Source organism: Megalops cyprinoides, chromosome 5 (assembly GCF_013368585.1).
Source record: "Megalops cyprinoides isolate fMegCyp1 chromosome 5, fMegCyp1.pri, whole genome shotgun sequence".
Taxonomy (NCBI): domain Eukaryota; kingdom Metazoa; phylum Chordata; class Actinopteri; order Elopiformes; family Megalopidae; genus Megalops; species Megalops cyprinoides.
In genome coordinates this window covers 20,962,912-20,990,074 of record NC_050587.1, presented here as the reverse complement: position 1 = coordinate 20,990,074, position 27,163 = coordinate 20,962,912, and the positions used below count along the sequence as shown (strand labels likewise).

General features: G+C 41.6%; 3 protein-coding genes across 4 annotated transcripts in view; 1 reads left to right on the top strand and 2 right to left on the bottom strand.

The window, feature by feature from the left end:
• Positions 1 to 746: 746 nt before the first annotated feature.
• Positions 747 to 1,743, bottom strand: LOC118778227 (claudin-4-like). The gene has a single exon (XM_036529653.1). The coding sequence runs from the start codon at positions 1,607 to 1,609 to the stop codon at positions 977 to 979; it is 633 nt and encodes a 210-aa protein (XP_036385546.1). The 5' UTR covers positions 1,610 to 1,743; the 3' UTR covers positions 747 to 976.
• Positions 1,744 to 2,635: 892 nt separating this feature from the next.
• On the bottom strand, positions 2,636 to 4,149 carry LOC118777541 (claudin-5-like). Its single transcript, XM_036528577.1, has one exon. The coding sequence runs from the start codon at positions 3,856 to 3,858 to the stop codon at positions 3,211 to 3,213; it is 648 nt and encodes a 215-aa protein (XP_036384470.1). The 5' UTR covers positions 3,859 to 4,149; the 3' UTR covers positions 2,636 to 3,210.
• Positions 4,150 to 23,496: 19,347 nt separating this feature from the next.
• The window catches only part of mctp1b (multiple C2 domains, transmembrane 1b), a 112,067-nt gene continuing 108,400 nt past the window's right edge, over positions 23,497 to 27,163 (top strand). For both annotated transcript variants that reach the window (XM_036528562.1, XM_036528561.1), the window contains exon 1: positions 23,497 to 24,071. In XM_036528562.1, coding sequence (XP_036384455.1) covers positions 23,562 to 24,071 — 510 coding nt within the window. In that variant the 5' untranslated portion in view covers positions 23,497 to 23,561. The remainder of the gene's footprint in view (positions 24,072 to 27,163) is intronic.

Here is a 27,163-nt window from a genome sequence, read left to right as displayed (position 1 = left end):
GGAATGGTGATATGATGGGGTACTTTCGGTATATCATTATATAAAAAAGCCAAGTATTTAATTGTATGGGGAGAAAATGATCAAAACAAATAAAAAAATCGGAGGTTTCCAATGATTCCCGAACAATTTTGACCATTTTGCAACCCAATGGAAGGTTTAATGATAATTCTTCAGGTTTTGAAAAGGGCAACAGTGTAGCATAGTGGTTAAGGTGCAAGGTGTAACTGAAAGGTTGCCGGTTTTGTTCCCCGCTGGAGCACTGCTGCTGTACCCTTGGGCAAGGTACTTAACCTACAGTTGTCTCAATAAATATCCAGTGTAAATGGATAACATTGTTTTTTTTTTTTAAAGAAAGAGTGTCTGCTAAAATGCCAGTAATGTAACGTAACGCGGTGGGGTAAACCACAGTCTTTTATTCTCTTTTTTGTCAGGTTTATTGAACCAACACATACAACAGCGACAAAAGTCATTACCATGAGCTATTTACTCTGGTAGTTCATCGCAACAAAACAAGCTCAAAGCACAGAATAAAATGATATCATGAGAAGACTTCAGGTTTAAAAACAGTAATATTTATCACTCCAAAATGCATTTACAGGATAAAGTGTTACATGCTAAAGAGCTTAAAAGATGCTGTACAGCTTAAAAGCTTTATAGTCTTCAATCAAAAAATACGCATAAAATAAAACCAGTGAGCAGAAAACAAACTTTTGCGCAATAGCTCAAATATTTCAAAAGATGCAAGGTAAATATTTATGCTATAACGCATAGCCGAAGCGCCACAGCACATAAGAAGATAACGACAATAGCGACAGCCTGTTACGTAATGTTTTCTGGGTCAACATTAAGGATGCCACTAAAACTAGATCATGGTGAACAAAGGGTTACTTTTCAGTAAAAAAAAAAAAGTGATATTTCTCCTTGACTACAGTTCTAACATTTTAAATCACAGGCAGATAACTTCTGATAAATTCTGTTATTCATTGTTCAAAGTGACCGTGCCACTTCTCATTGAGGCGTATTGGATTGAGTATGAAGATCTCGCGGATGCACGGCAGGGGAGGCATAACACGGTGCCGCCAAGCAACAGGAGTCCAGCGGCTGCCCATCCGATATAAATCGCGTCTCCAATTTCTCGCTTCATCGGATCTGGAATGTGCGGGTTGTAGAAGTGCCTTCTTACGTTAATTGCCATCCAACACAAGGGCACCAGGATAACCAAACCGCTGATGATGTAGATCCCCCCGCCGGCTTTCACTATCCTAGTTTTCACCGTCCGTGTTTTGACGCAATTGGTACACTGAGCGCCGACAAGGGTGACAATCAGTCCAACCATGCCAATCACCGACGAGATAACGGTGAGAACTCGTGCGACCTGCAGATCTGGCTCGAGCGCGGCCCATGAGTCGTACATCTGGCACTGCATCTGACCCGTGCTCTGCACGACGCAAGACATCCACAATCCATCGTGTATAGACTGAGAAATCACGATACTTTTCTCGGAGAAAGCTGAAACTTTCCACGTGGGCAAACCACACGCCACCATCCCCAGAAGCGTGCCACACACGCACATCCCCAAGCTGAGTAACTCCAGGCACGCTGAAACCATGTTGAGACGCCTTTGTATTATATTCCTTTCTATCAGCTTTCTTATTTGTCCTCTTGCTTTCCCCAAACTGCACTCTTTTATCGCTTTCTCCTTTCTACGTTGCTCCGTGTGATTAACCACCCAGAAAAGTTCATTGTCATCCAATAAAGTATCGCAGCGTCCCCAACCAATAACAATGCGGATAAAATTGGACAAAAAAAGGTCAGCAGATTTGAGGGTAAGCAGCTGTGAAAAAGATAACGGAAGGACATTGACCGAAAATAAAACCGTCCTCACTACTCAGATATATGGAGAGGGGTTTTAGGTGATCCTGCAGTGGAGATTCAGATAGCCTACCATAAAACACAGAGAGTGTGAAAACAATGAGAGTGTGTGAATAAACTATACAGTGCAAGACATAATCTCTGCTGTACTGTGCTGTACTATCCTGGGCGTGCTGGTTTTAAGGGGAAGCAGCCGTCAGGGGAACTGTGTTTATGCCTGAACAGCAAAAGGCACAGGGAATCACTAATGCCTCTGTCTCTGTGATAGGAAAAACCACGTTCGCTAAAACTAATGGTTACATCTGGTGTGCATACATAATCATGCTGTTTCCATTGTTAGATACATGTCTGTAAAGTTAAAAAAAAAACCCTTCATTTAATTTCTGTCAATGTATTTTGTCTTAGAAAGAAGTCTATTAATTTTGAAACGATCAAAAACCGACTGACACGAATCCCTTCGATTTCTCGGTGAATCGTCATGAGATACAGACACCAGACAAGTATGCAATACGTTGAGTCTGGGAGCAACGAAACTGCGCAGTATTAAAGGTGGAAATTCATATCACAGCCGCAACTGCATCGTGCAGTCCGGTGGAAGCGTAAACTAATACAATAAGTTTATGAATTAGTCATTGGCGGGATCACAATCATCCAGTTGTTTTCAGAGTCTTGCGTGATGATACACTACAGTGAAAAAATCGTTTAAATGGTCTCTATTGTATCATTTGAAAAGCAGCGCACACAACAGCCCGCAGTAGTCATTTCCATATTTTTATTCATGTTGGTAATTACAACGCAGTAAATCCAAAGCACAGTATACCGTCATAACACAAAGTTGGACAGAAAAAGAAAGTGAAGACCAGCTTAGCTGTGCTTTTTACACATAGTCGCACAGATTCTTCCTGTTAACTTTCTCATTTATTTCTACGTTTGGCAAATTGCACACCACATAATATTGCATTACCGTGTCTGTGAAAAAAAGGTTTTGGTACATTTACTGGAGCTAACTTCAGATATTTTATAAGAGAGGGCATACATCACTCAAAAGCTGGCTGTTAAAGTATTTATCATTCCAATATGCATGTATAGCCTATGTACATAAGAAAATTTGCTAGTCTAAATCCAGCTATACAGTGTGTAGACGTCATGGACTGTATCAACAAATACACATCAAATGAAACACGGACAGCGTGTTGATACACAGGAAACAAACACTGCGCCCGCACCTTCACAAAAAAAGTTATTTCTTCGATTCCAGTTGAAACAGTTCAAATTACAGATATAAAGCAACTTTGTTTCCGTGAAGAAGAAACTGTTTGACATCACATCATTATGAAGTTAAACGTAGTTCTTCTTATCATAGTCCCCGTTCTCGGTGGCACTTTTCGGTGAGGCGTATTTAACTGAGTATGAGGAATTCGCAGAAGCAGGACAGGGGAGGCAAAACATCGACCCGCCAAGCAACAGGAGTGCACTGGCTGCCCATCCGATGTAAATTGCGGCTCCAATCTCTCGCTTATTCGCCGGTGGAATTTGCGGGTTATAGAAGTCCGCTATGATGTTATTTGCCATCCAACACAAGGGCACCAGGATGACCAAGCCGCTAACGATGTAGATCAGCCCGCCGGCTTTCACTATCCTGGCTTTCACCAACTGTGTTTTGACACAATTGGTGCACTGAGCCCCGGCGAGGGTGACGATCAACCCAACCATGCCAATCACCGACGAGATAACGGTGAGGGCGCGTGCGACCTGCAGGTCTTTTGTGAGCGCGAGCATTGAGTCGTGCATCTTGCACTGTATCTGACCCGTGCTCTGCACGACGCAAGACATCCACAATCCATCGCATATAGACTGAGAGACCACGATGTTGCTCTCGATGAAAGCTGAAACTTTCCACGTGGGCAAACCACACGCCACCATCCCCAGAAGCGTGCCGCCGATGCACATTCCCAAACTGAGTAACTCTAAACACGCTGAAACCATGATGAGTCCCTGTTTGACACCTTTCTGTTGACTTCTTTACTTGTCCTCTTGTTTTCCTAAAAACGGTCTTTTTAGTTACAAGATAACCTCATGCCTCGCTTGTTAGCAAAAAGTATTTTAATGATGCACCGTCCAATATCTCTTGTCTTGCTCCTGCATTTCTCTGTGTCCGTAACCACTTCGATCGGGGCGCAGTTCAAACTACAGTGTAGTTATAAAGGATGCGTTGGTCCGCTCCTTGTTAAACCAAGAGGAAAGTTTAGTCCAGTACGATGTCAGGGCATCTCCCAGCCAATGAAAAGGCAGGAAAATGGGAAGGAAATGACAAAGGGACTTGTATTTGAAGGAGAGCAGTTATCTCTTGATGAACAGAGGGCAAGGCAGTAGGGGTTTGTGCAGATGGACCAACAATAAAGCCTTCCTCCCACAAACACACTCACTCGCACAGATACACTATGTTACTATCCCTGGAAGATGGAAAATAGTCCAGCGGATATGTGGCATAGCATCAATATAAAAGACCATTTTATGAACACACATTTTAAGATTTTTTTTTAAATATCATGCTTTTTATAATTACTTATTCAGTACTATTAACGGTATGAGGAAATAACATATTATAGTCACCATTAATGTATTAGAGATTCATAGATTTGGCTCAGTGAAAGATTTTCTCAAAATATCAAAGGCTGGTATCTAAGCAGCTAGTACAAGCTAGTACTGCGTCCTCTCAGCTGAGAACTACTGTCTCATTGTGGAACTGTAAACATTCTGTCCCCATACTGTCATTACACTTATTGTATGCACTTTTGTACATTGCTTTGGATAAAAGCAACTGCTAAATAAATAAAGTAAATGCAAGTATCGTATTCATTCTCTAACCTTTTCAGTGTCCTCTGCAATGACACAAAAATTTTATTTAACCTATTTAGGTGGGGTGCTGATTTTTCTGTTCTCTTGTACCAAATGTGACATTGCTCACAATAAAAATCCCTGGTCCTACCTTTCAAATTTCCCTAAATTAAACACAGACTGGCGTTCATGGTCCTAACCGCAAACCACATGCAAACCACATATTTCTGTGGCCTCAGGTGTCATTCAGTAATGGAATGGGCTGAGAAATGATCAATGGTGTAATGTCATCTGTAAGAACCTGATCTGGTCACTGATGAAGTGAAATGTATAATGACACTCATATCTCAGGGATCACTGGAGTGTGTGTGACTGGATGTAAATGATGTTTTGATGAGCTCTCTGTACTTTATTTACTCTCAATTTTCAAGGGAATTCCAAAAAATGGCCTAATTTTCATAAGCCATATGGCCTAAATGGATAATATTTCCCTGATTTCAATAATCAAACTTAAATATAAATTGCAGATGCAATTTTAAAGTAATTTCAGAGAAGGAGTTGATGTTCAATCTACTTCTGCTTTATCTTTTTTCATTGTTTTTTTATTTATTTATTTATTTTTAATTTACTACTGTTCACCGGATACTGCAATGCCATTCTAAAGCATTGCAAAATTAATGAAATCTGAGGGAATAAACTTTTGACTCAGTGGAAACAATATTATCAACTGTGTGTTTGTGAAAATAATGAACACATCAGCATCTAAAATCAGATTAGGCTTTAGAAAGCTGCCGTGGCTATGAGACAATGCGTTTTCAGTTGCATGAAGCACATCATTTAGCGGACCCATGTTTTATGGTTCCAGGATGATTAGATATCATGTGTGGGATGGTAATCACAAAATCTAAGCACCTTGCTTACCACTGAATTTAATCCAAAATGGTTGGCTGCTTGTAGATTGAAGAAATGGTACATGCTGAGCTAATGAACTGCGATAGATAAGCTTGGCACTCACCTCTGCACATGTTGGCAATGTTCATACACCCACTTTCTGATACAATGATATCGTCCATTTAGTTGACCTCAGAGTGTTTTTTTAAACCATTTTTAAACCTTTGACACGATCACCTTACCCAGCCACACTGTAGGTTAATTTGGATTTTTAAAAAATCCCAGAATTTAATCTTGTTTGTATTATCCATTACTTTCTATGGCAAAGTTTTAATTGTTTTTGTTTTGTGAATAACTATGTATGTGGAAGATTGAATTGTGTTGTACCTTCTGTAATTTTGTGTAAGAGCTGCACTCTTGGCCAGGAGCCCCTGTAAAAGAAATTTGTATCTCAACTGGATCGACTGATAAAATAATGTATAAATGGAAAACTAAATGAATTTAATGTGGGTTTAGCAGACAGTCATGAGCTGCGGTTGGAGGCATCCCCTGAGGATGTTCTGAGGCAGTGTCAACAGCTAGTGACTCATGATAGCAGATTGTGACAGAAGCACAGAGGGGTGTGGTGTCTTCCCCTAATCACCATCTGTAATTACATTTGATAACTCTAAATGAACTTCCCGTCTCTTATCAAGCATCAAGAGAGGGAAAAACACTCTGCACAGAGGTGGCAGACACTGAAATTCAGATATAGGCAATCATATATGAGCAGAAAAGAGTCCTGTGGTCACAAAGCATAACAGGATGCCAGATCTGCTCAGAGACCCAGTGGGCTGGGTCTTTGAGCCACATTTATCTCCTTATTTTAGACTGGAACCAGTTTAGATACCAGGATTTGTCAGAGATGGGTGATGCATTGAATGGAGCAATTTAGAGACCTGGCACCAACTTTGTACTCTATATAGGTGTCACAGACATTAATAAGAGGCTTGTGGGTTTGAATCTCTGTCCTGGGACTCTGTACAGGTACTTGACCTGAGATGGTTTCCGCTGCATTTGAACAGGTGAACAGCAGGACATCACATAGAAGAGGTTGCCTAATTCCATCAGAGCAGATACTGGAGTGATATGAGGGATACACCTTACCCAGGGTGACTCATAGCTCCCATCTTACAGTATTGTTCATTTATATGGCTGGATATTTGCTGAGGCAGTACAGTTTAAGTACATTAAAGACTGTAAAAGTTGTGCCTGAAAAATCAGACCTGCCAGTTTTCAGTTACTGGCCTAGTTACTTTACCATTATGCCAGACGACTAGCTAGTTCTGATTATTTTCAAGTCAACACAATCCCAACAAAATGTGTTGTTTTTCTCTGTTTACATGTGTTTTCACATAGACACACTTTACAGAAGGCACACATAGACACACTTTCAATTGTTGTACATAGTCTGTAGGTGTGGAAAAGTTACAGTTGTCATTTTAATACTACTCTGCACTGTGCTGAGGACAGAGTCTGCTCCCTTTATTATTCTTGTTTTCTTTGAAGACTGTGAGACTGAAGACATTTTTATTATCTTACGTATGGACCGTGGGAGAAACAAAAAAACTCCATTTGATTTAATGTGTAGGATATGCATGAGTACTGAGATGTGAGACATGATTACTGACCAATGTTTCTTGAGCAGCTGGTGTGGCAGTAGTGACACATTACTCCTTATCTGTCTTCTGTGCTTGCCCTTGGGGACTGGCCAATCAACAAGGGATTCTGCTCCCATGGTTCTGGGACAGTGGAGGAAAAGTGGAAGGTGGGTCAACATTGTGATTCACTGGCTCCATTGTCCAAAGCAGGGAGAGACAGAGAGGGTGGGAGGAAGGACGATAAGGAGAAAACAAACAAGAAGTCAGTAGCTCCAAACAAATGGGTTTGTTTTGCAAATTCAGCATCTTGGAAATGAATAGATTGCCTCCAGGACAGACAGCTAATTAGCATCTTAGCAACTAATTGGCATTTTATAATTTACCTTGAAATAGATTGAAAGAACTGAAATATGTACAGTGTTTTTATCCTTATTATCTATCGCCAGTTGGTGGGGATGAATGTATGCATTTAAATTCTAGTGCTTACATTTGCTTTGATTTTAACATTTGTTCGGCTTGTTACCGTTTTTTCTCTTAATGCTTAATTTTGTAGGGGGTAACCGCATCTACGGCGTCTCCTGCCGGCAAGGAATACTAAGATGTACAAGTAATGCCTGCTGGTCAAAGCAAGAATTTGAGACTTGATATACTCATTCGAGGATGTCAATCTATCAATCAATCAATCAGAAAATGCACTGAACAATGCCTGAAAACTGCAGCCTGATTCAGGGGAATGAAAAAATAAAGCAATGATACATTGGCAAATGAAGATATCCTGATATGATACCTCAATGTAGTATAAGATTTGCCTTTGAGAGGGTGAATCCCCCCCACACACACGCACACACACACACACACACACACACACACACACACACACACACACACACACACACACACACACACACACACACAGGCTCCCATTACATGTACTTAGGTAATTGTAAGAGAAAAGGGAGAAATAAGCTACAATATTGATTTCCCTCCCTTCCCTCCCTTAGTTGGCCTCCATTTATTCATCTAATCACACATCATGCAAGACTACTGTCTTGAAGAGAAAGACAATATATGTCTGCTGTAAGATGATAATTAATATCTCTGACATGGAGGGTAACTGCACCAAAAACCTGCCACCAAACCTACTGTAGTGGCTGAATGTTACTAATGACTTATTTGTTGTGTCCAACAGTTTGTGTTATCCCACTGCACATGGATGGCTCAGTCTGCATGGCTGTTCAGTGTTCACCAGGGATCAAGTGGGCATGGAATCATGCTTTTGTTGGCACAAGGAGTGTTTCTTTAAGGCCACCCTGTGTATTCGGAACATGTACTATAGCAGTGTCCTTACCTCTGCTGTGGCAGTCAGTGTGATAACAGATTCCATGGGCAGGGTCACTTCGATATCATGTTCTTTCTCTGAATTGCTGTTGTGGAGAGCTCCCCCCACAACCGATGTGGCCACCTCACATTAATGGTTATCAAAGAGCTAAAATGTATTTATTGTTGAGAGGGGAGGTAGGTAGAGAATTGTTTGTTGAGAGAAAGTACAAAAGCACTTGAGCCTGCATCAGCAAAGAAAGTTGCAGAACCTGGGTGGTTGCTCTTAACCCCCCATTTACAAGAAAGGATGTGTGCTTTTCCCACTTAGCCCCAGTAAAAACAGGATGGTGTGGGAAAAGATTCAGGAAGTGTAGTGTTACTTGCTGTTGCTCTCAATGATGGTTGATCAAGTGGCCTAGTGCAGCTGTTAAGTGGTCTTCGGGGTGTACGTTGTCGTCCCCCCCCGCTAACTAATGCAATATGTTTTGTGAGCAAAGAATTTAAAGAAGGGTTTTGCTTCTCATTTCTGAGTTTTGGAGTAACGGGGCGAGGAAGCGTGGAAGAGGAAGAGTCAGCGATGAGTCACTGTGTTTTGCACCTGGGGTTTCCCACCTAAAGACAAAAACACAATGCAGTCATGGAAAGACAAACAAGTCTGCCAGAGGTACAATCTGGCAGCCCTTGCCAGGCTTTTGGTTTTCTTTTTTCATTTTTCCTCTTCAGCTGTTCATTGTCTGCCATGTGAGGGAGGCTGTAAACCCAACGTGACGGAAATCAATGGGCATTCCAGAATGGCCTTGCATTTTTGTGGGATGTGGGTCCTATAATCTGCGGAGGTATCACTTTGATGTCCTTTGATTTTTTGCCCCGCGGTGCTCTGCCATACCTTCTCCTGGTATGGCCAGTCAATTTTTACGAGGATATCCAAGGACAGTCACTTTAAGAGTGTCCTTTGTGGATTGTTTCTCTACACACTCTTTTGTTTCAGTCTCATCAGACATTATGTAAAATGTTAACGACCTCAAGGATATGAGGTTGTAGCATAATCTTCAAATGTTCTGACAGTAATTTCAAATTTGATTTTGCGTACAGAAGCTGGTGACGCAAACTGTTGTTTAACATTTAACATCATTCTGGAATAATTTCAAATTGTTTATAGCTTTTCTTGTAGCAGTCTTACTCATTTTGTTTTCTGTAGTCTAAGAGAAACACTTCAAAGGCCCTGCTTTTCGTAGGCTTCCAGACTAAACCTCCAGACTTTTATCCAAACCTGCAGAAAGCTTCACCTGATTCAGTGAAATTTAGACATGTTTATTGGACAGTCTGTAAATGTGTATAGCTCCTGAGCCATGCCCATGCCAAATGTGTTTTTCAACGTCTCTTAGTCTCCCAGTCACTTGACTGCTGTAGAGAGAGTGATCTAGGCGTAAAAAGCTTACACGCTTTAACACACCCCTTCCTCTTGTTTCAAAATAAGCGTTGTGTTAAGATAGGGACCAGATAAAGACCTCTGCTGCTGAAATGTTGCCTTGTTTTCCTTTGTTAAATTCTTTCAGGAGCAGGAAACAGTGTGCGGGTAGTACTGTCCTATACCGATGCGATATGAGGCATTAGAATGGAGGCGTGCTGTTGCAGTCACATGCCAACTCTTTCATTAGAGCCGTGTGTGTTTTCAACACTGTGCTTTAAAAGCAGTCACCTCAGAAAAGGGAAATTCTCAGTTTTCTTGTCTTGAACAGGAAATTCTCTTTTCCCCTGGTAAACGGATTCCTGAGAACAGTGATATTCACACACGAGGGCTCACACGTGAGGTGAGGACCCGCCTCCTGTGTCATTCCCTTCCCTTCCTCTGCCTACGGAGGTAGGATGGGGTCCTACGACACCCCCAGGGTTTTCCTTCTTCTCCTCGTCTACTACCACCAGCACAGTAAGATCCAGGTTAAATTGTCTTTATGTGCGATAGGAAATTTGCGGGATGGATGCGGTTGGACAATGAGGCAAACTCTTTTCTTCTCTTCTGAAGAGAAATGGACCTATGTACTGCAGTGTGCTGCCCCCACCTCTGAGGATCTGCGCTGGGGGGCCCTTCCTGTTGACTCCACGGGTCCTGGAGACCTCTTCACTTCCTGTTCCTGTTGACTTGAAATATCTCCTCCAACTCTGACCGAGCTGGCCAAAATGACATATCCCCACAGGATCTGACAATAAGGCCCATGTCAGCTCAAATACAGCCATAACAAGAATAAGGCCTGCATAACAGCCTACATTTTTATAGAGACTTCAAAGGATTCCCTTCAATCTGTAGCACCCACCTGGGTGACGCACATGCAGTAGGTGAAGAGGGAAGGAGGGAAGGAATTTATCTATCCAGTTTAACAGGGGGATTTGAAAGAGCTTGACTGGGAATTGGGAACGTACTCCTCATGCAATTCATTTATACACACACACACACACACACACACACACACACACACACACACACACACATGCACACACACACATAATATATATACATACATATACATATGTCTGTGTGTGTTTGTGTGTGTGTATCACAAGTATCACAATGGCACACTCCCTAAATTTCTCTTATCAGTGGGTAAAAGGTTTGTTTCATTAGCAGGGAGAGGAAATGGTTGATGCTGTTAACGATCTGGACCATGTCAAATTGCCAAATTAGCTTTTGGGAAAGGACTAGCAGAGAGATGTAGCGATAACTCTCCCACAGTGCTACTACGAAGGAATTTAGCACACCCCAGGGGGTCTCCTTGTTTTGTGTCAGCACATAAGGGAGGGGAACTTCTCCTCTGACCTACTTTTGAGGTTGGAGTACTTAGATTGAGCCTTTGCCGACTGAAGCACAAATGACCAATGAGAGCTTTCGTTTTAGAACTGATGTTACGCCTGAAATACGTGGCTGACTCCCGTTGTGACTCATTAAACTTCCAGCGGAAGCTAACAACATGCTTTAGCTTGCTAGTGAGGGGACAGCAGTCCCAACATATGGAAATGCTGTTAGGAGGTACGTGGAGACAACAATGACAACAGCCACACAGACATAGCGTACAATCGACACTGGCACGCTGGCTGCATGCAGACGGGATGTCTACGTGCGCGTGTACGTGCATGCAACTTGTCTCGCAGAAACCCAGATGAAGCGTGAGACAATAGCGGTGGAGCCTGATGCCTGAAGCGTGCTCGCGCTATCTCCTGCCCAGGTGTTTCCTCGACCCGCCCCTCTCCGGGAGATGGCCAAGAGCTGCACAGACATGTTCCAGCAGTCCTGCAAAGGCCTTAGCAAAGCATATTAAATGCTGTGATGGCAAAAACGTCAATATCTTGTTCTTGTTTCGTTCTTGCTTTTACTGTTCAAATCAGTGTTTGTTGGCATATCATTTGGTACACAGTGTAATGATCTTGTAACTTGCCATGATGGGGACCTCTCTGTTTGTGGGATGCAGAGAGGCTGAGGCATCTGTAAGGTGGAACAGGTGTTGCTCTGATCAATGGTAATGATGACTCAGTTTTGGCCAAATGTGCAGTGTTTTATTGCCATTCAAGGGGAAAGGAGAGTTAGTAACAATAACCAGCTCTGTCAGACAAGACGAGCTGCCTCTCCAGGCTTCGATCTCCCTGGTGCCTCTATTACACCGACTGAAAAAGGCTAAGGTGGTACCTGGCTGACAAGGTTTGCTTAGCTTTCCATTGCAGTATCTCAATTGCGATACATGACACAACTTTATAAAAAAGGAGTGATGTTTGCTGTTAGAAATCAAGGCAAAAGCAAAAAAAGCTAAATCTTTAAAATGCGTTAAATTAAATGAGCAGTCAAACTACAGGATTGCGCTCCCACAGACGTACATGTAGCATGTTTCTTTTTATCAGTTCTACATAGTCATTATTATTGCTCTTAACAGACCAGTGAGTAACGTGTTTTTGGCAATAACCTGAACTGCATCATGCTCTCCAAGTTCAAGAATCCGAAACCCTGCCTGTTTGTAACCAGGCCAGAGACAAACAGGATAGAGGTGCAGTTTTGTTCTTGATTGGCTCGATGTGGAAAAGTGGGGCCAGCGAGGCGGGTTACAGCACAACATTGGAAAAAGGCCACGGGACCATGGGCTTGGGACTCTGTAGATCTCTATGCTCTCTCCACACCGGGACCATCAGCAGAAAGCAATAAACTGCATTGGCCCAGAGAGCATGGAATCGTGCGAATAGGATTTCCTCTCACCGTGATATCACTTCCCCTCAAACGATTGTTTCCCCTGCAAGATGGTTTTATTGTTTTGTTTTGGTTTTCATTTTTATCTCCCACGTTGTTTGCTCTGTGCACTTATTTGTATTATTCATACTAAAACATTGTACAATTTTTTACAAAATATACATTTTCACATTGTGACAGGGACATAGCAGTGGACCATACTAGGGTCTCTTCTGGGGTGTTTCAAAAGTGTCTGCTGGCCTGCTATACGGCACCATTATTTTCATGATCACTGTCAGTCTTCTTTTACATTATTGGCATTTAGCAGACGCTCTTATCCAGAGCGACTTACAGTTTTTTTACAATGTTATCCATTTATGCAGCTGGATATTTATTGAGGTAATTGTAGGTTAAGTACCTTGCCCAAGGGTACAGCAGCAGTGCCCCTGTGGGAAACCGAACGGGCAACCTTTCAGGTACGAGTCCTGCTCCTTAACTACTATGCTACACTGGGGCCCACTTCTTCTGCATGATCTTGCTCTTTGGGATGTTGTGATTCTGCCTTTTCTGCCTGGATCATGGAAAATATCTCAATAGCATGACAGTCACTTACAGTAATCGCTTCTTCAACATACCTAATTTGTGTCCTCTGCAGTTCAAACTGGGAGGGTGTAATTGCACTGTTTACCGTAAAACCAATGTAACGCCATTTTGGAGTAGATCCAAAGAGTGGCGAAGAGTAATGAGCCTTATTAAACTCCCGCCAAGTGTATTTCAAGTTATTTTTGTTGCTTGTTTGTGTCTTGTAGAAAGCTTTTTGACAGAGATTGTGATATGTCTAATCCTACAAAGCACAAACTGGCCCCATAAATTGTGCACCAGGTCTGGGGTTTGGAGATTAAAATAAAATGCTGCAGTTTTGCTGTCACCACACCAGTATAGAATATTATGGTAACCACAAAGATCTGAGGGGAATTGCAGTGATGTAATAAATGCAATAAATTATCTCTGAATTTTTATCAAATTGAACTATAAAGGGACATGAACTGTGATTCCTTCATTTAGGTTTAGCATCTGACACATGTATTTTCTGTCATATTTTTACATATTTTTATTTTATTTTTGGAAATGTAGTATTTCTAAAAGGATTCAAGCAGGGTAACAATGTGAATTTAAAATAAACTGTGGAGCATAATGGCTGGTTTTGTCTGTCTGTTCTTTATTCCCAAACAATGATATGAAGCTCAACTATTCTCTCATCTCCCATGGTTGGTGAAATCTAGGTGCACAATTAATTCTGTTTTCCCTCTGATGTTCCTTATCAGTTCTATTTAATAGGTGTTGTATGTTGTTACTTTATCTTTTTGAAAAAAAGGACACAGGTTTAAAAAATGTACTGATTTGATTGCAGTGTCATTTCAGAGAAGGAACAATAACATAACTCCAGAGTCACAATCCCATTGTCCAGGTGGCAACTGCAAAATGTGGAACACTTTTTGTACAAACTTGGTGGTTGCTTTGTGTATGTTCGCTGATTTTTTTTTTACTTTCCCACAATTGCATACAGCCAATCTTGTGCCAAAAGAAGAAAACTACCCCCTCGCATTCATTACCATCCTTCCCCAGTTGGTTCATAAGTGGTGGAGATACAGCTTGTACAGAACAATAAGTGCTTCCTGCAGTGCGTTGAGGGAAGGCCCTTTGCACGTCTGATGGTCCATTGTGCCACGAAAGCCGCCCGTTTCCCTGAGATGTCAGTTTCCCATGGCTGAAGTCACTGTGACCCTCACATCATCAAACTCTCAAAAGAGGAAAGCATTCAGAAAGCCCATTCTGCCCGCTCTGGCAGACTCAACTGCCCAGACTCGGCTGTCCTTATCTCTCAGTTCCTACTCTCGAATCTATTTAATGACGGGTCTTCATTGGTAGTCCCTGTATGGTTGAAAACCCAGCAGTAACATAATGGCTCTGCATTAAGAGAAACAAACCCAACACAGACCCTCACTTTCACTGGCTTTTCTACCACTTAAGCAACATTATGGCCATCTTTAGAAAGTAACAAATTAGGCCAATTTGCCATTGTGATTCCATTAAAAATGAAATCAGCCTTAAATCGGTACCAAAAACTGAAATCTCACAAATCAGAAATCCGAAAATGGTTCAAGTAGATGCATCTAAACTGACTACTTGATCTAAATTTGGTATTTGGCAAATGTGGCTACTGTTAAGATGATTTTGATAATAATGATTTATTCTCATCTTGAGCTTGCAGGACAAGCTGACTGAAAGTGTGCATAGGCAGAATGACTTCTTTTTATTCATGTGGTCATTTGGGAGGAATACCATTAACAACTGAAAAAGAGAAAGAGTGAAGTCCAATATGGTAAAGGAGACTCCAAAAACAGGTCACCTAACTAGACAAGACATTCTCTTTCTTCTATATTTGTGACCCTCAATATTCAGGAGCTCCTCTCAGAGTTTTACTTGTCCTTTGATTTACTCCTGTTACAATTTTTTTTTATTTTAACAATAGCATAATATTAATAATCAAGTCAACTCATGTATCTGCTTTGTATACATCAATACAGTGACTTTCGCTCTCATCTGTAAAGTACTATATTTTCTCAAGCAGTTTAGGATAAATGCTTTGTAATGTTTGATTGTTTCCACCTGGGACCTTCAGATCACAAGCTGAGCTCTCACTGCACCACTCTTGTTTCCAAATCGACCCATATTCCAAATCGACTGTGTTGTACAACACAGAAACTATTGAGTGCCAATTTGATGAGGTCCACTAGTCAGGGTAGTTGTTGCTGTTGACCTGTAGTGTATGGGTGCTATAACAAAGCCATTGAAATTGGTGGCTGAGGCAGTAAAAGTAAAATTGCTGAACAACTTTTTCCTCAAATTATTCAGAGGAGTTCATTTGCACCAGAAGTCAATCTGTCAGTTTGTGGTAGTGGAACTCATGCAGTTTTGGGGTCTAAATCTCCAAATGCCAAGGACATGCTGGTGATAGCGAGGGGACTGTTGTCCTTGGATTGATTGATGACAGGAAGGGGAAACAGTAGCAGGCCTGCTTGCCCCCGTGTCCCACGCTGCGTGTGGGAAGGGGCTGGCTCGAGGGGTCAGTAGATTCTTGCGCGCCGTCTCGATTGTTCCTGGCAGGAAGGTGGGCTCGGGGACCGCACAGCTGTAAAATTTCACCCCGCTGCTCTGCGCTCTTCCCGTCATTGTCTCTGTCCTGTTTGCTCCCCAGAGATCCGTCAGCTGGGACGGACTCCCCTGTCCCCCGTACCACCCCTCGGCCTTCATTTTGTGTATGTTATTTCCTTGATATTGACTGGCTGTTGCTGGTTGCCAGGGCACTATATCAGTCCCACACATGCATGTTTGCTTGGCCTGTCTCTGTTGCATAAGGAATAAAACAACGGCCAGGGATTGTCTGTCTGTTTCTGTCCATACTGCGGGACACCTCAGCTGGTCATCACTGAAAGCCACATAGTCTCTGTTTGCGCTGGCACTCCATGCAACAGCCTTCAGAGACAGTTTAAACAGGGGTTAAATAATTAATGGTTGCCAGAAGCAGCCTTCTGCCTCTGATGCTGCATCAAAACCATGTGATGCCCTTTGTGTTCTGTCCCTGCTTTGAGACTCGGTTGGCATCTGTTTATTTGTGCTTTCTAAACCCATTGTGTTTGCAGGCACAAATTTAGATCTGAAACAATAAACAGAGGCTTTCCTTTGGACCACTGTCCCAAACTGTGGATCTGCTGCTTTTTCACACTGACTCAATTTGAGAGAACACACGTTAGGGTCAAAATGTGACGTTTGTATCTTTAACTATCCAGAAGATAAAGAAGATTTTTTTTTCATATTTATTCTAGGATGAATTGGTTGAAAATGTTTCAGCATTTTAGGTAGTTTCAGTGAAAAGTCACCAAAAGGGTTAATTTCTTTTTACTTGTGCATTATTAATGAAGGAGAGCCCTAGTCTCAGTCTATCACCTCATGTACTGTTCTTTGCAAATGCAATCCCTTCACTTCCAATTGAGAGTGTAGTTCATATGCAAGGTAAGCTTCAGAAGCTCCATGCCTCTATGCTTCCCCATTGAAAGCTCAGGGGCACATTAGACTTTCAATCTCCTTATTAGTTGTTGACAGGATATCTGAATTATAGATGAAATTCCCAGACCAGAGTTCTCATTTATCTCATTATCATTGACAGCATCAGTGAGAACAAGGTACTGCAATCTGGGGGTGACACCTTAATCGGACCACACAGTCTTAGTGCGTGTTATTACATTACTTGCTTAGCATTCACCCATATCACAAGCAAGTCACACAGCTCATATTTTTATATCTATGTTATTTATGCAGCTGTACATTTACTGATGCAATTCACGTTCACTGCCTTTCAGAAGGTAACAATGCCGGTGGCCTACCTGGGGACAGAACCCTTAGTTTGTTCCACCACAGGTGCTATCTCTTTGGATTAAGTAGCACATTTGAGCTTGCTTATCTGTGGCAGGGTAGGCAAAGTGAACTGGGCAAAACCTGTGCTGCATACAAACAGAATAAGCAGGAAGATGTACCGCTCTCTCCCACATCCTGAAATCTCAGAGCACCCCAGCTATCAGATCAGAAGAGTAAAGCCAAGAGTGATGATCACCAGCATTGCCTTATTTCTGCCAAGAGGACAGTTGATTGGTTAAAGTCATTATTGTGAGGTATTCATCAGCATCCCAGTTCCCCTCAACAAGACTTTCAGGGCATCATATTTGAGTGTCTATTTACAGAGCTATACTGGTCCAACAGAATACGAATGACTTCCCACCATTGTTCCCCTTTGGGAATAAACAGTGCTTTTGCTAACATTCAGATAAGAATGATGTGTTTACTCTAGTGGTGGGCAAATTCAGCCCGCTGGCTGGGTGTCTTGGGGTTTGTGCATTTTTTTAAAATTGTGCTAATTGTGTATATGTGTGTGCCATTTGCTGGGCTTTATTTAGTCATTTCATTGTGGCACAAACACATTGCCCCATTTGTCAGAGATTTCAGCAAGGCTGTAGTCTGTAATAGAGTACATAGTACAACTTTCAGTTTTACATGTCAGGCTCAACTTGGGTTATCCTCTCATATAGAACACATTCCAAGTGCTTGGCTGGACGAACAAAATATGAAGTCTATGTACAAATTATGCGCTTTATACATCCAACTAAAATATTTCCCATGGTTTCATGTAACAATACTTACTACATTATTCTAAGCAGCATCAAATATAAAACAATTCCAAGCTCCCAATGATCTACAAGATAGTGTCAAATGATGTTTTTTATTAAAGGTAAATGTTTCTATATGGCCAAAGGTGATATAATAGGAAAGGATTAGGGAATTTTGGCAATTGGAGGTAAGAATTCCACACTATCATACTTTGTCAACTGCTTCAACTGCATGAACATCCTCCTCTTTCAGTTCAACAGCACAACACCAACAACAGTGGCTGTTAAGCTTCCCAAAATCTTTCAGAGCTCAAACTGTTTGTCTCCTTTACCCGGCTTTCATCCAGTTAATAGGGAAGAGTTTCATCTGAATGGACAGTATCAGTCAAAACTCTCTGTTAAGATGAAAATAATCCCTGCAGGTCTCAGGAAAGGGTCTCAGGAGTTTGACTCTACCCATGGCATCGTTACGTAATGCAGTGTTAAAGCTATTTTTTTAAAACCTGGCTTTGATGTGAAAGGAAAAACAGTCTTATCCGTTTAACAGAGCGGGGCCTGCTCTTTTATGATGAACCTCAGTGCATCCGTTATGGGGTTTCCCCAAAGTGCCAGTCATGTTGAATCCCACTGCCGTCACCCTCGCCCATTTCCACCTCTCATTCTATTGTCTTTCACTCACATCTGCTCCATTTAGCCACCATCTCCTACTTCCTCCTCTCTGTTAACACCTCCACCTAGCTGTCATAGGTCAGTTCTCCTGCTGTGGTGATCAGCTCCAACCATCTATATGGGAAGAAGGGAGGACTGTCTTAGGTCAGCTATATCCAACGGGCAGGAGAAGAAGCAGGGAACGTCATAATTGTGTAATTGTTACCACAGCAGGGTGTGCTTCAAATATTCTGATAAATGACAACAAAAACTGCTTTGACTTTCTAGGATTCCAGTAGCCTCTGTCTGAGGCCCACGGTGCTAAAATGGCTCAATTAAGCAGCATCTATATGAATAAATGTTTCAAGCTAGGCTGAAGCTAGCTAGTCAGTTGATATGTTTGGTTAAGTAAGATCAAGCAAGATAGACCACAGCTACTCCAAACTGCCAATGAATGAAGTGGCTGATACACCCTGGACAGTGGCCAGCCAATTGCAAGAGTCTTTGACAATCCAACCATTTTAATGCTGAGGGCCAGGAAGTACTGTTTTCAAAGGCTTTGGATGATTCTTTTGAAGGTAGGAGCTCTGTCAACAAGGTAATGGAACTGGAACTCATACACACATATAAAGTATATAGTATATGTATAGTATAAAACTCAAAGAAACAGTCTCATAAATATGCAGTGAAGGGAAATTACTTCGCTGAGATTGCAATTCTTGCCTCTGATGATGTGTGGAAAGTTTCACTGGCAAAACATGAAAACTACTCTCTTGAGTGGAGCAACCAATGGCAATATACTCATAACTTGTAGAGGGGATGACTTCAAGTAGTGAGAGCATATGCTGTTTACTGCCAGCCGTAAGCTTTCACATTAGGTCAAAAACTGAAATATGGCCATAGCCTCATGAACGCTCTTTTCTCACCTTCAGAGAATATCAGCGCCACCCTGGTTTTATAACATCAGATTTCTTAGAAAACGCTTAAATTGTGCCCTGAAATCTATAAATGTAAAGTCATTATAAATATTTTTCCTAAAGAAAGAATATTATCCCTGCAATATTTTTACTCAGATATATCCAAGCTGTATGAATAATTCATCAGATTAAACTGTACAGTTTTCACTGGGATCTGTCTTTAAGCACCAGATATATCCTTTAAAGATTAATGTGAAAAGAGCAACCCAGCAGCATTAGAGAACTAATTCATGGTTTACTCAATGCCTACACCTCTATGTTCCTGGAAGAATGCTGCCACCTGCTGTCCAAATCCAGAAACAGGTATGTACACAGAGAGCAGTAAATTTTTGTTGAATTTCATAGTGTTTTTAAATTCTTTTAAATCTCTGAATTACATCGAGGACTAGATGATTTGTCTTATCATGCAAGGCATTGATATGCTTAAAATGGCAGTTATTATTACCAGATTAGTAGTGGGCAATTGTATAATTCATTACGGCTAAATGCTGGGCGCCAGAGTTGGGTTCATTCCATTTCAATTCAGACAGTTCAGGGAATGACTTAACTATAAAGTAGTTTCAATTAATGAACTGAATTTCAATTCATTTTCTTAATTGACCAAATTGAAATGGGATTGACCCCAGCTCTGCTGGGAGCTGCAGAGATCACCAATCTGAACAGTTCATCTTGTGCCTAGTTCCTGTTAGCCCATCCAGGTAATGTAAACATCAGCGAATCTGTGCAGGTCCTGCACAGCCTTTGTCTCCTGGTGGCTCAGGCATGTCAAAGACAGGCTTCATTTTGGATTACTGAATTTGATTTGATGAAAGAAAAAGGGTAGGAATAAAAACACCAAGAGCTAGGTTAGAAGGTTAAAAGTAAAACATGTCATATTAATATACCTATTTATCCTATAGACTTTCCCCTTTAAAATACAAGAAAACCCATTATCTATCCAATACCAGGAGTTTTTGTACAAATATGTCACTGTGCTTTTAGGACAAAGTTTCACCCCAAACACCAAGGCCGTCAGCTCTCCAAACAGCTGGTACTGCAAATGGGAGGAAGAAGTACTCACTCACCTCTCTCTCAAAACTTACAAAACATGACCTATTTGTGATGTTAATGGACAGTATCAATTCAAGAGGACACATTTGCAGAAAGGACAGTTATGATTATCAGTGTAGTAAGGGTAAGTGTTTAACATGTTTAATAAAACGTAAAATGTTTAATAAGTTTACCCCATACTCAATAGCATACTTTTCTCCAAGACTGACAAAGGTGAAATGTTTTGATCAGATCGATACGTATAACAGAACAGACTAAGGCCAAGATTAACCCACCAGCAAATGCAGCATGACAGCTTTATTCAAACATCAATAAACTCTGCTTTCATGTGGCCCATTAACTTAAACACCATGTCTGCATGACCTTAACAAACATTAAACCCTAACCTCAGTGTAAGCATAGTTTTCCCCAACATGACATATGTATGACATCTGCAGTTTTATCCATGTTTTGATTATGATTTCACTGAGAGAGCAGAGGATGTTATTCATGTGAAATACTGTATATGGAACTATTTATTTGGAACTATATAATTAGATATCTATAGCTATGCCTAGCTAGCATAGATCTATCTATCTATCTGTCTATCTATCTATGTACATATGCGTTTATATCTATTAATACAAATTATTCATATTTTTTAAAATAAATAATATACATGTAATACAAAAATTCAGAGAAGTTTATTGGAAAAATGTCCAAGGTATTGGGTTTGACACTTAAAGTAAGGCTCTTGCAAAGCTAATCTTTAAATGTTAATATGTGTTGAACTGGAGGATGTTAAAGAACATCGGAAAGAATGCATTTGCATTTATTAGCAGAAGAAGCTTCTTAAAGATAATGAGCGACTCGGCTGCAGAGAAGTCTGAGTAAGAGCCTCAGACATGGACAGAGGATGGTAAATTCACCAGTGAATGACCTCTTTCTGTCTCTCCTGCTTTCTCCCTCCTATTCAATCCCCCTGAGAGTGAAAAGGTTATTAGTTAGTCATGCATGGGTCAGCTCTGTTATTCTCTACATCCTGACCTTACACACATTAATGTGACAGTAACGTGTCTCTGCAGTTAAGTACTGCACCATCAATCATCAATCACTTAATCTTACAGTATGGTGTTGAATGGGAAATAGTGATTGGATGACTTCAGCAGAGTTTGTTTTCACTAGCGAGCACCTTGAGCACTTCACAAATAATAAAGGTCTAAAGGATAGTATGGGGCAATCTGAAAGTTTTGCAGACACTGAAGGAAGATTAAAAGCTTTGTCAATCAAATTGTGGTCATATTAAGGGGTGAACAAGTTCCATGTTTTTTGTGGTTTGTCTATACCCCACAGCCTGCCTACAAGTATCCATTTAGGCTCTGTACTCATGCCCCTCCTCCCCTCGCTTAACATGTGATCGCTTGGCTCCATTATCGCCACTCATGGCTTTTCATACACTTTCTATGCTGAAAATACTCAACATTTACTTTCCTTTCTTTTCCTCCATGTTACACACCAGTTTCTGCATGTATCTTATCTAACCTGAAGGTCATTTGAGGCTGGATAGTAGACTGCCACCAGAAGCTCAACCTGGCTAAGACTGTGGTCTGAATGAAAAACACATCACTGTCACTATCTGCACATAAGGTCAAGTTTCATTCAGAATTGCCCTCAGTCAGTCATATTTTTATTTCCTTTGTAAAGATGCCCAGTGCACATTTAAACCACATTCCTAAAATTAAACCCACATTTCTTCAGGACTGAGATATGTACAAAACTGCCAAATGCTGACTTTAGTTCAGTTTTGATTGACCCATTCTATCAGCACAGCAAGAGCACCAGCAGCCAGCTCCTTACTTTTTGTTTCCAGCGCTGAAAAGGTTTAACCACCAGCCTGACTTCTCAATAAATAAACAGTAACATGTCAAATGATAAATTGTTACATAACAAGCCCACAGAAACTACGTGGTTGTTATGCAACAGTGTGTTGCTATGCACTAGTTCCTCAAGTAATTATATTGTTACGCTCGTATCAGTTTAAATCAAGGGAAACAGCACTTTTAACAAACGGTAACTGTATTACCATTAACATGAAACAGAACTTCAAATGCTGCCAGCCAGCAGACGTTTAAACATCTCGCCAAGCAATAGCTGTAAAAACCACTGTGTCATATTTTCCCTCACATCAATTTGCAGAAATCTGTATTTACACTTCACGTTGGATTATTCTATGAATGATATATTTGGTTACAAAACAAAACAACAAAAACACAACTCGCACTATTCTGCAGTAACGGGTTGTATCCAGGAGAGGACGTGCCACAGCATCCTAACACAGGTAAGCAAACAGTGAAAAAGTCACTTTCGCCTGCAAAATGGTAAATTCCCTTGCAACGACACGAAAGCAGCACAAATGACCTTTCTGTTGGTTTTCAACCTTTGCATTTCTGCAGACGATGTGCATGACTTCCTCGCGCCATCATTTAATAATAATACACGAAACATTACTCACAAATAATAAAAAAAACAGACAACAGTATCTTTTGGTAAATTAAAGCTTACAAATTAAGGAGATAATTCTCTCTATTTCTATCATTTTTGAATACGTGTATTTTTCACGGATTAAAATGACTAGGTTTAGGATCCCCTGAACATACTGTTGCGTAAGTCAATACACCTCACTAAGCTAGTCCGTATCTAACCACATACTTCCGCCAGATAGCCCCCCCCCCCCCCCCCCCCCAAACGATTGTAACATGATGAACATTTTAGTCCAGCCCGTGCAGCAAAAGTCTAAAACTAATGGACACCGGTGGAGAAAACAACTCCCATATTGGGCTATTTCTCGGCAACTGAAAGCGATACAGGTTCTTGACCAGTCGCGCAACATTGCCTTTCACTTCGCCCAGTGGTCTGGAGAATGGCAGATAAACCTCTGGATGTTAGCACGGATGGGGGGCAGGAGCTGTCCCGTCAGAGAAGAATGTGGAGACATTTTCAAGAGAAAACCAAACCATTTTTAAGTCCTAAACTGGGCTCAGAACGCCGCAGTGCAGACGGCAAGAAGGAGACGGGAATGTGGATGTTTAGACGGAAAAAGAAGGAGGTTTTGGACCGAGTCTTCTCTTCCTCCCAGCCTAATCTTTGCTGCTCAGCCCCTCCGAACCTTGATGGCGAGAAGTCCCTCTGCAGCAAACCGGACCCTGCTTGCAGCCAAGCGCAGGCGATGCCACAGCTCGGAAGCACGGATGCAGAAACAACCAGCAAGACTGAGATGTTGGGATCTGGAAGTCCGAAGCCCACGATCTCGCACTTGGTGCTGTCTCACCAAAAAAGCTCGTCTTTGGGCTCGGCTTGTTTCGAAAGACTGGTGGTGGATCCTGATAGTGGTGACGGAGAAGAACAGCTACGGAAGAATTCCAGTGATTCGGTGGGTTAAGGTTATGCTGATACTACCTGTGTGTGCTGCGATTAGCTAGCAGATGCTCACAGGTAAATTGTTTCCCCATTATTAACAGAAGTATGACGATTGACAGTCGTAACGAAAGTATCTGATGCACGAGCTGCTGTTGTTGGATTCTGTCTTGCAATAAATTTGACTTACTGTCCAAGCCACAGTAGATGCCCCGTGTAGAATGTTGACCTCAAAGGCTTAACGTGGACTTTCCCTCTTACATATCAGTTTGACAGTATTTTCTACATAATTTACAGGTACTTCACGCGGTTGCAGCGGTTAGCGCTTGTGATATGATAGTCATTACCGCGGGTCGTTTCAAAGTCGGATTGGTGACCCAGAACAGGGTAGCGATAGGACGATGTTCCATTATCATGTCTAATAGTTAATAAGTGTAAATTATTGGTAGGCTGATGGAGGTGACATTCGTTACCATCTCTCTATTGCCTCCTTTAAGAGGAGGCATAAAAATTAAAAAGTTTAAAAACACTGCTCTGGCGTGATAATATGTCGGGCGATTGGTTATCAGCTGGAAATACAATAACCCGTGCTCTGTGATCAGCTACTTTCAGGAGAATATGCACAACATTTAGGAAGCAGAATGGATTTAGGCTGCACGGCGAAATTCAGTGCGGTTTGTGTTGCTATTTGTTGTGGTGCACACTTGATTCACCTCCTGACCGCTCGTGATTGTTGTTCTCTTAGTTGGTGATCCCGTGCCTAGATGATGCCGATCACTTTGTGTGGCCTGCGAGAGAGTGGGCGGAGCATGCAGCAAAAGCCCAGCTCTTGAATGTACCTACATCGCCATCACCGCTCTTCTCTGCACAGTAAACACAGTCCAGTTAACATAAAACTGTAGACATAATTTGTACCGATTTGACAAGAGACCAAAGCAGGAACTCACCGAATATCTACAGTAGAATTGAACAGTAAGAGCAATTAATGCAGATTGAAATACAAACCCTTCCGGATTTTAATCTTTTTCTCGATAATAATACAACAATATGTTGTAATACTGTGTAAGAGGTAATAACAAAAGTTATACTGTGCCCTTGATCAGGGTATCTGCTAGTATCTCTGTCATTTGTCATGTGTGACTGAGTGAGTTCATAAAAAAATTAAAATACACAAATCCTTCTCTGTTTCAGTTCATTTGACATTTTCACATAGTGGGTGCTCTTATATAGCTTACAATTTTTGCATGTTATCTGAGTCATCCCAGTGTGGTAGGTGTCCCAGGCTCATGTGAGATAAATGAAGCATGACTTGTATGTTTAGATGAGTGTCTCTCTGGCTGTAGTGAATGCTGTGACAGGCTCTTTTTCCTCAATGTTAATTTGTTGACTTATGTTGGCATACACTGTAGCGGATCTGTGAAGCAGAACAGCTGGAGACTTGCTGTTCCAACAAACTTGCCAACTGACTTAAGCTGAAACCCACTTTACTGAGGCACAGGCCTCTTATCTGATACTCCCGTTCCAAACGAGCTGAGATCAGTGAGACGGGACATTAATGTTTAAGGCCATCTGTGGTTTTAGACTAATTGTAACTAAAATATATATCAGAGGAGCTGTATGTGCAAAAAAAGGGGGGGGGGGATTGAATTTTGTGTTGTGCTGAATCTGATTGTCTTTATACATCCGCGTCTTGTAGGCATAATTGAGAGTGAACATTTGTGATTTGCTCAAAGTAAATGTATTGCCATCTCGAGTCGCACAAGGAAAGAATCAACAGAAAAGTATCTGTCTTCATGAGCGGACTTCTACTTTCACCACATGTGGACTTCATATTGTTCTGAGCTGCATTTGAGGCACTCTCACTGCTGTTGTGCTCTCTCAGTGGGGGCACCGTGAGATCACGCTACCACGGCTGCTCTCTCTCGGCCTGTGGCGGGTGAAATATTTATTGCACGGGGTGGAGACACCAGCCCCTAATGTGCTATTTTCGCCTTGCGTCCCCAGCTACTGTTGCAGTGCAGAAATAATTTTGTACTGTCGCGAGAGAGTGCAGTGACTCCGTCGTCCTTGTTTGAGTGCTTTTTGGAAAGAGACTCGGGCAGTGTTTGCTGCCACTCAATAACTCAGACATCTTGGCCTCCTTTCAGAGACCATGGTGTGGGTGTGCCGGGACTAATCCTCAAGGTCTCAGCTATTCTCTAGCAGCAGGGAAACCCAGATTGGACCAGGTCTGGGAAGGGTCTTTGAGTCTCTTATCATCCTTTGTCAGGATGGTCTGGAAGGTGGTGTATATGGACCCTCTAGCAAACTGGTATATGGGTCATGGTGAACAAACTGGGGCAGGCAGTAGTGAATTCATCTCTCCAAGCAGAACTGTGTCGACTCTGGCTTTAAGTTCTGTCGGCATCAGAATATGAATATGTAGAATATGCATATGAATGTGCAGTGGCAGCTGCAATGCTGATGTCATCAAGTGCCGAAATCAGACGGTCCTCCATTTGTTAAGTTTTTACCTGAAGGTTTGGACTGGCAGTCACTTCTGTTTGTCTTCAGGTCTCTCTGTGGTTAGAATTAGTCATCTTCACTTGCTGTTATATGTGGCCCAAACGCTATTACTGCAACTATTTCTAATACCACAATGATAATAACTATATATGGAGAGAGACTGGCACTATTGTCTGAGTGTCTGAGTTTGGTAGTATTAATGACACACTGTGCTAGTGGAGGCTCTTTATCTGCTAGAGGGTGAATCAGCTTTGGGCCACCCCCATGTGTGAGCTGCCCACTGGTGCATTGGGTCACACTTGTTCAGACCAATAGCATTATTCCCTATTTATATTTATCATTATTTTTGCAGTGTGCAGATATTCCATCCTTGACCAAGGTCTCTGTTGAGAATGCTCCAATATAATACCTTTCCACAGCTGTTTCAAAATCATTCTCTCTCCCAAGAGAGGGTGCTCTTGGGATGGTGGAAGGTATTATTGTTTTTCTCTTGTGTCTTAAAAGTCCCAAAGAACAATTAATAACAAATGAAAACTACCAGGATTGCTTTATACACTATATGGCCAAAAGTATGTGGACACCCCTCCTAATTATTGAGTTCAG

Coding starts and splice junctions, on each gene's coding strand:
- LOC118778227 (XM_036529653.1), bottom strand. CDS start 1,609: ATGGTTTCAGCGTGCCTGGAGTTACTCAGCTTGGGGATGTGCGTGTGT.
- LOC118777541 (XM_036528577.1), bottom strand. CDS start 3,858: ATGGTTTCAGCGTGTTTAGAGTTACTCAGTTTGGGAATGTGCATCGGC.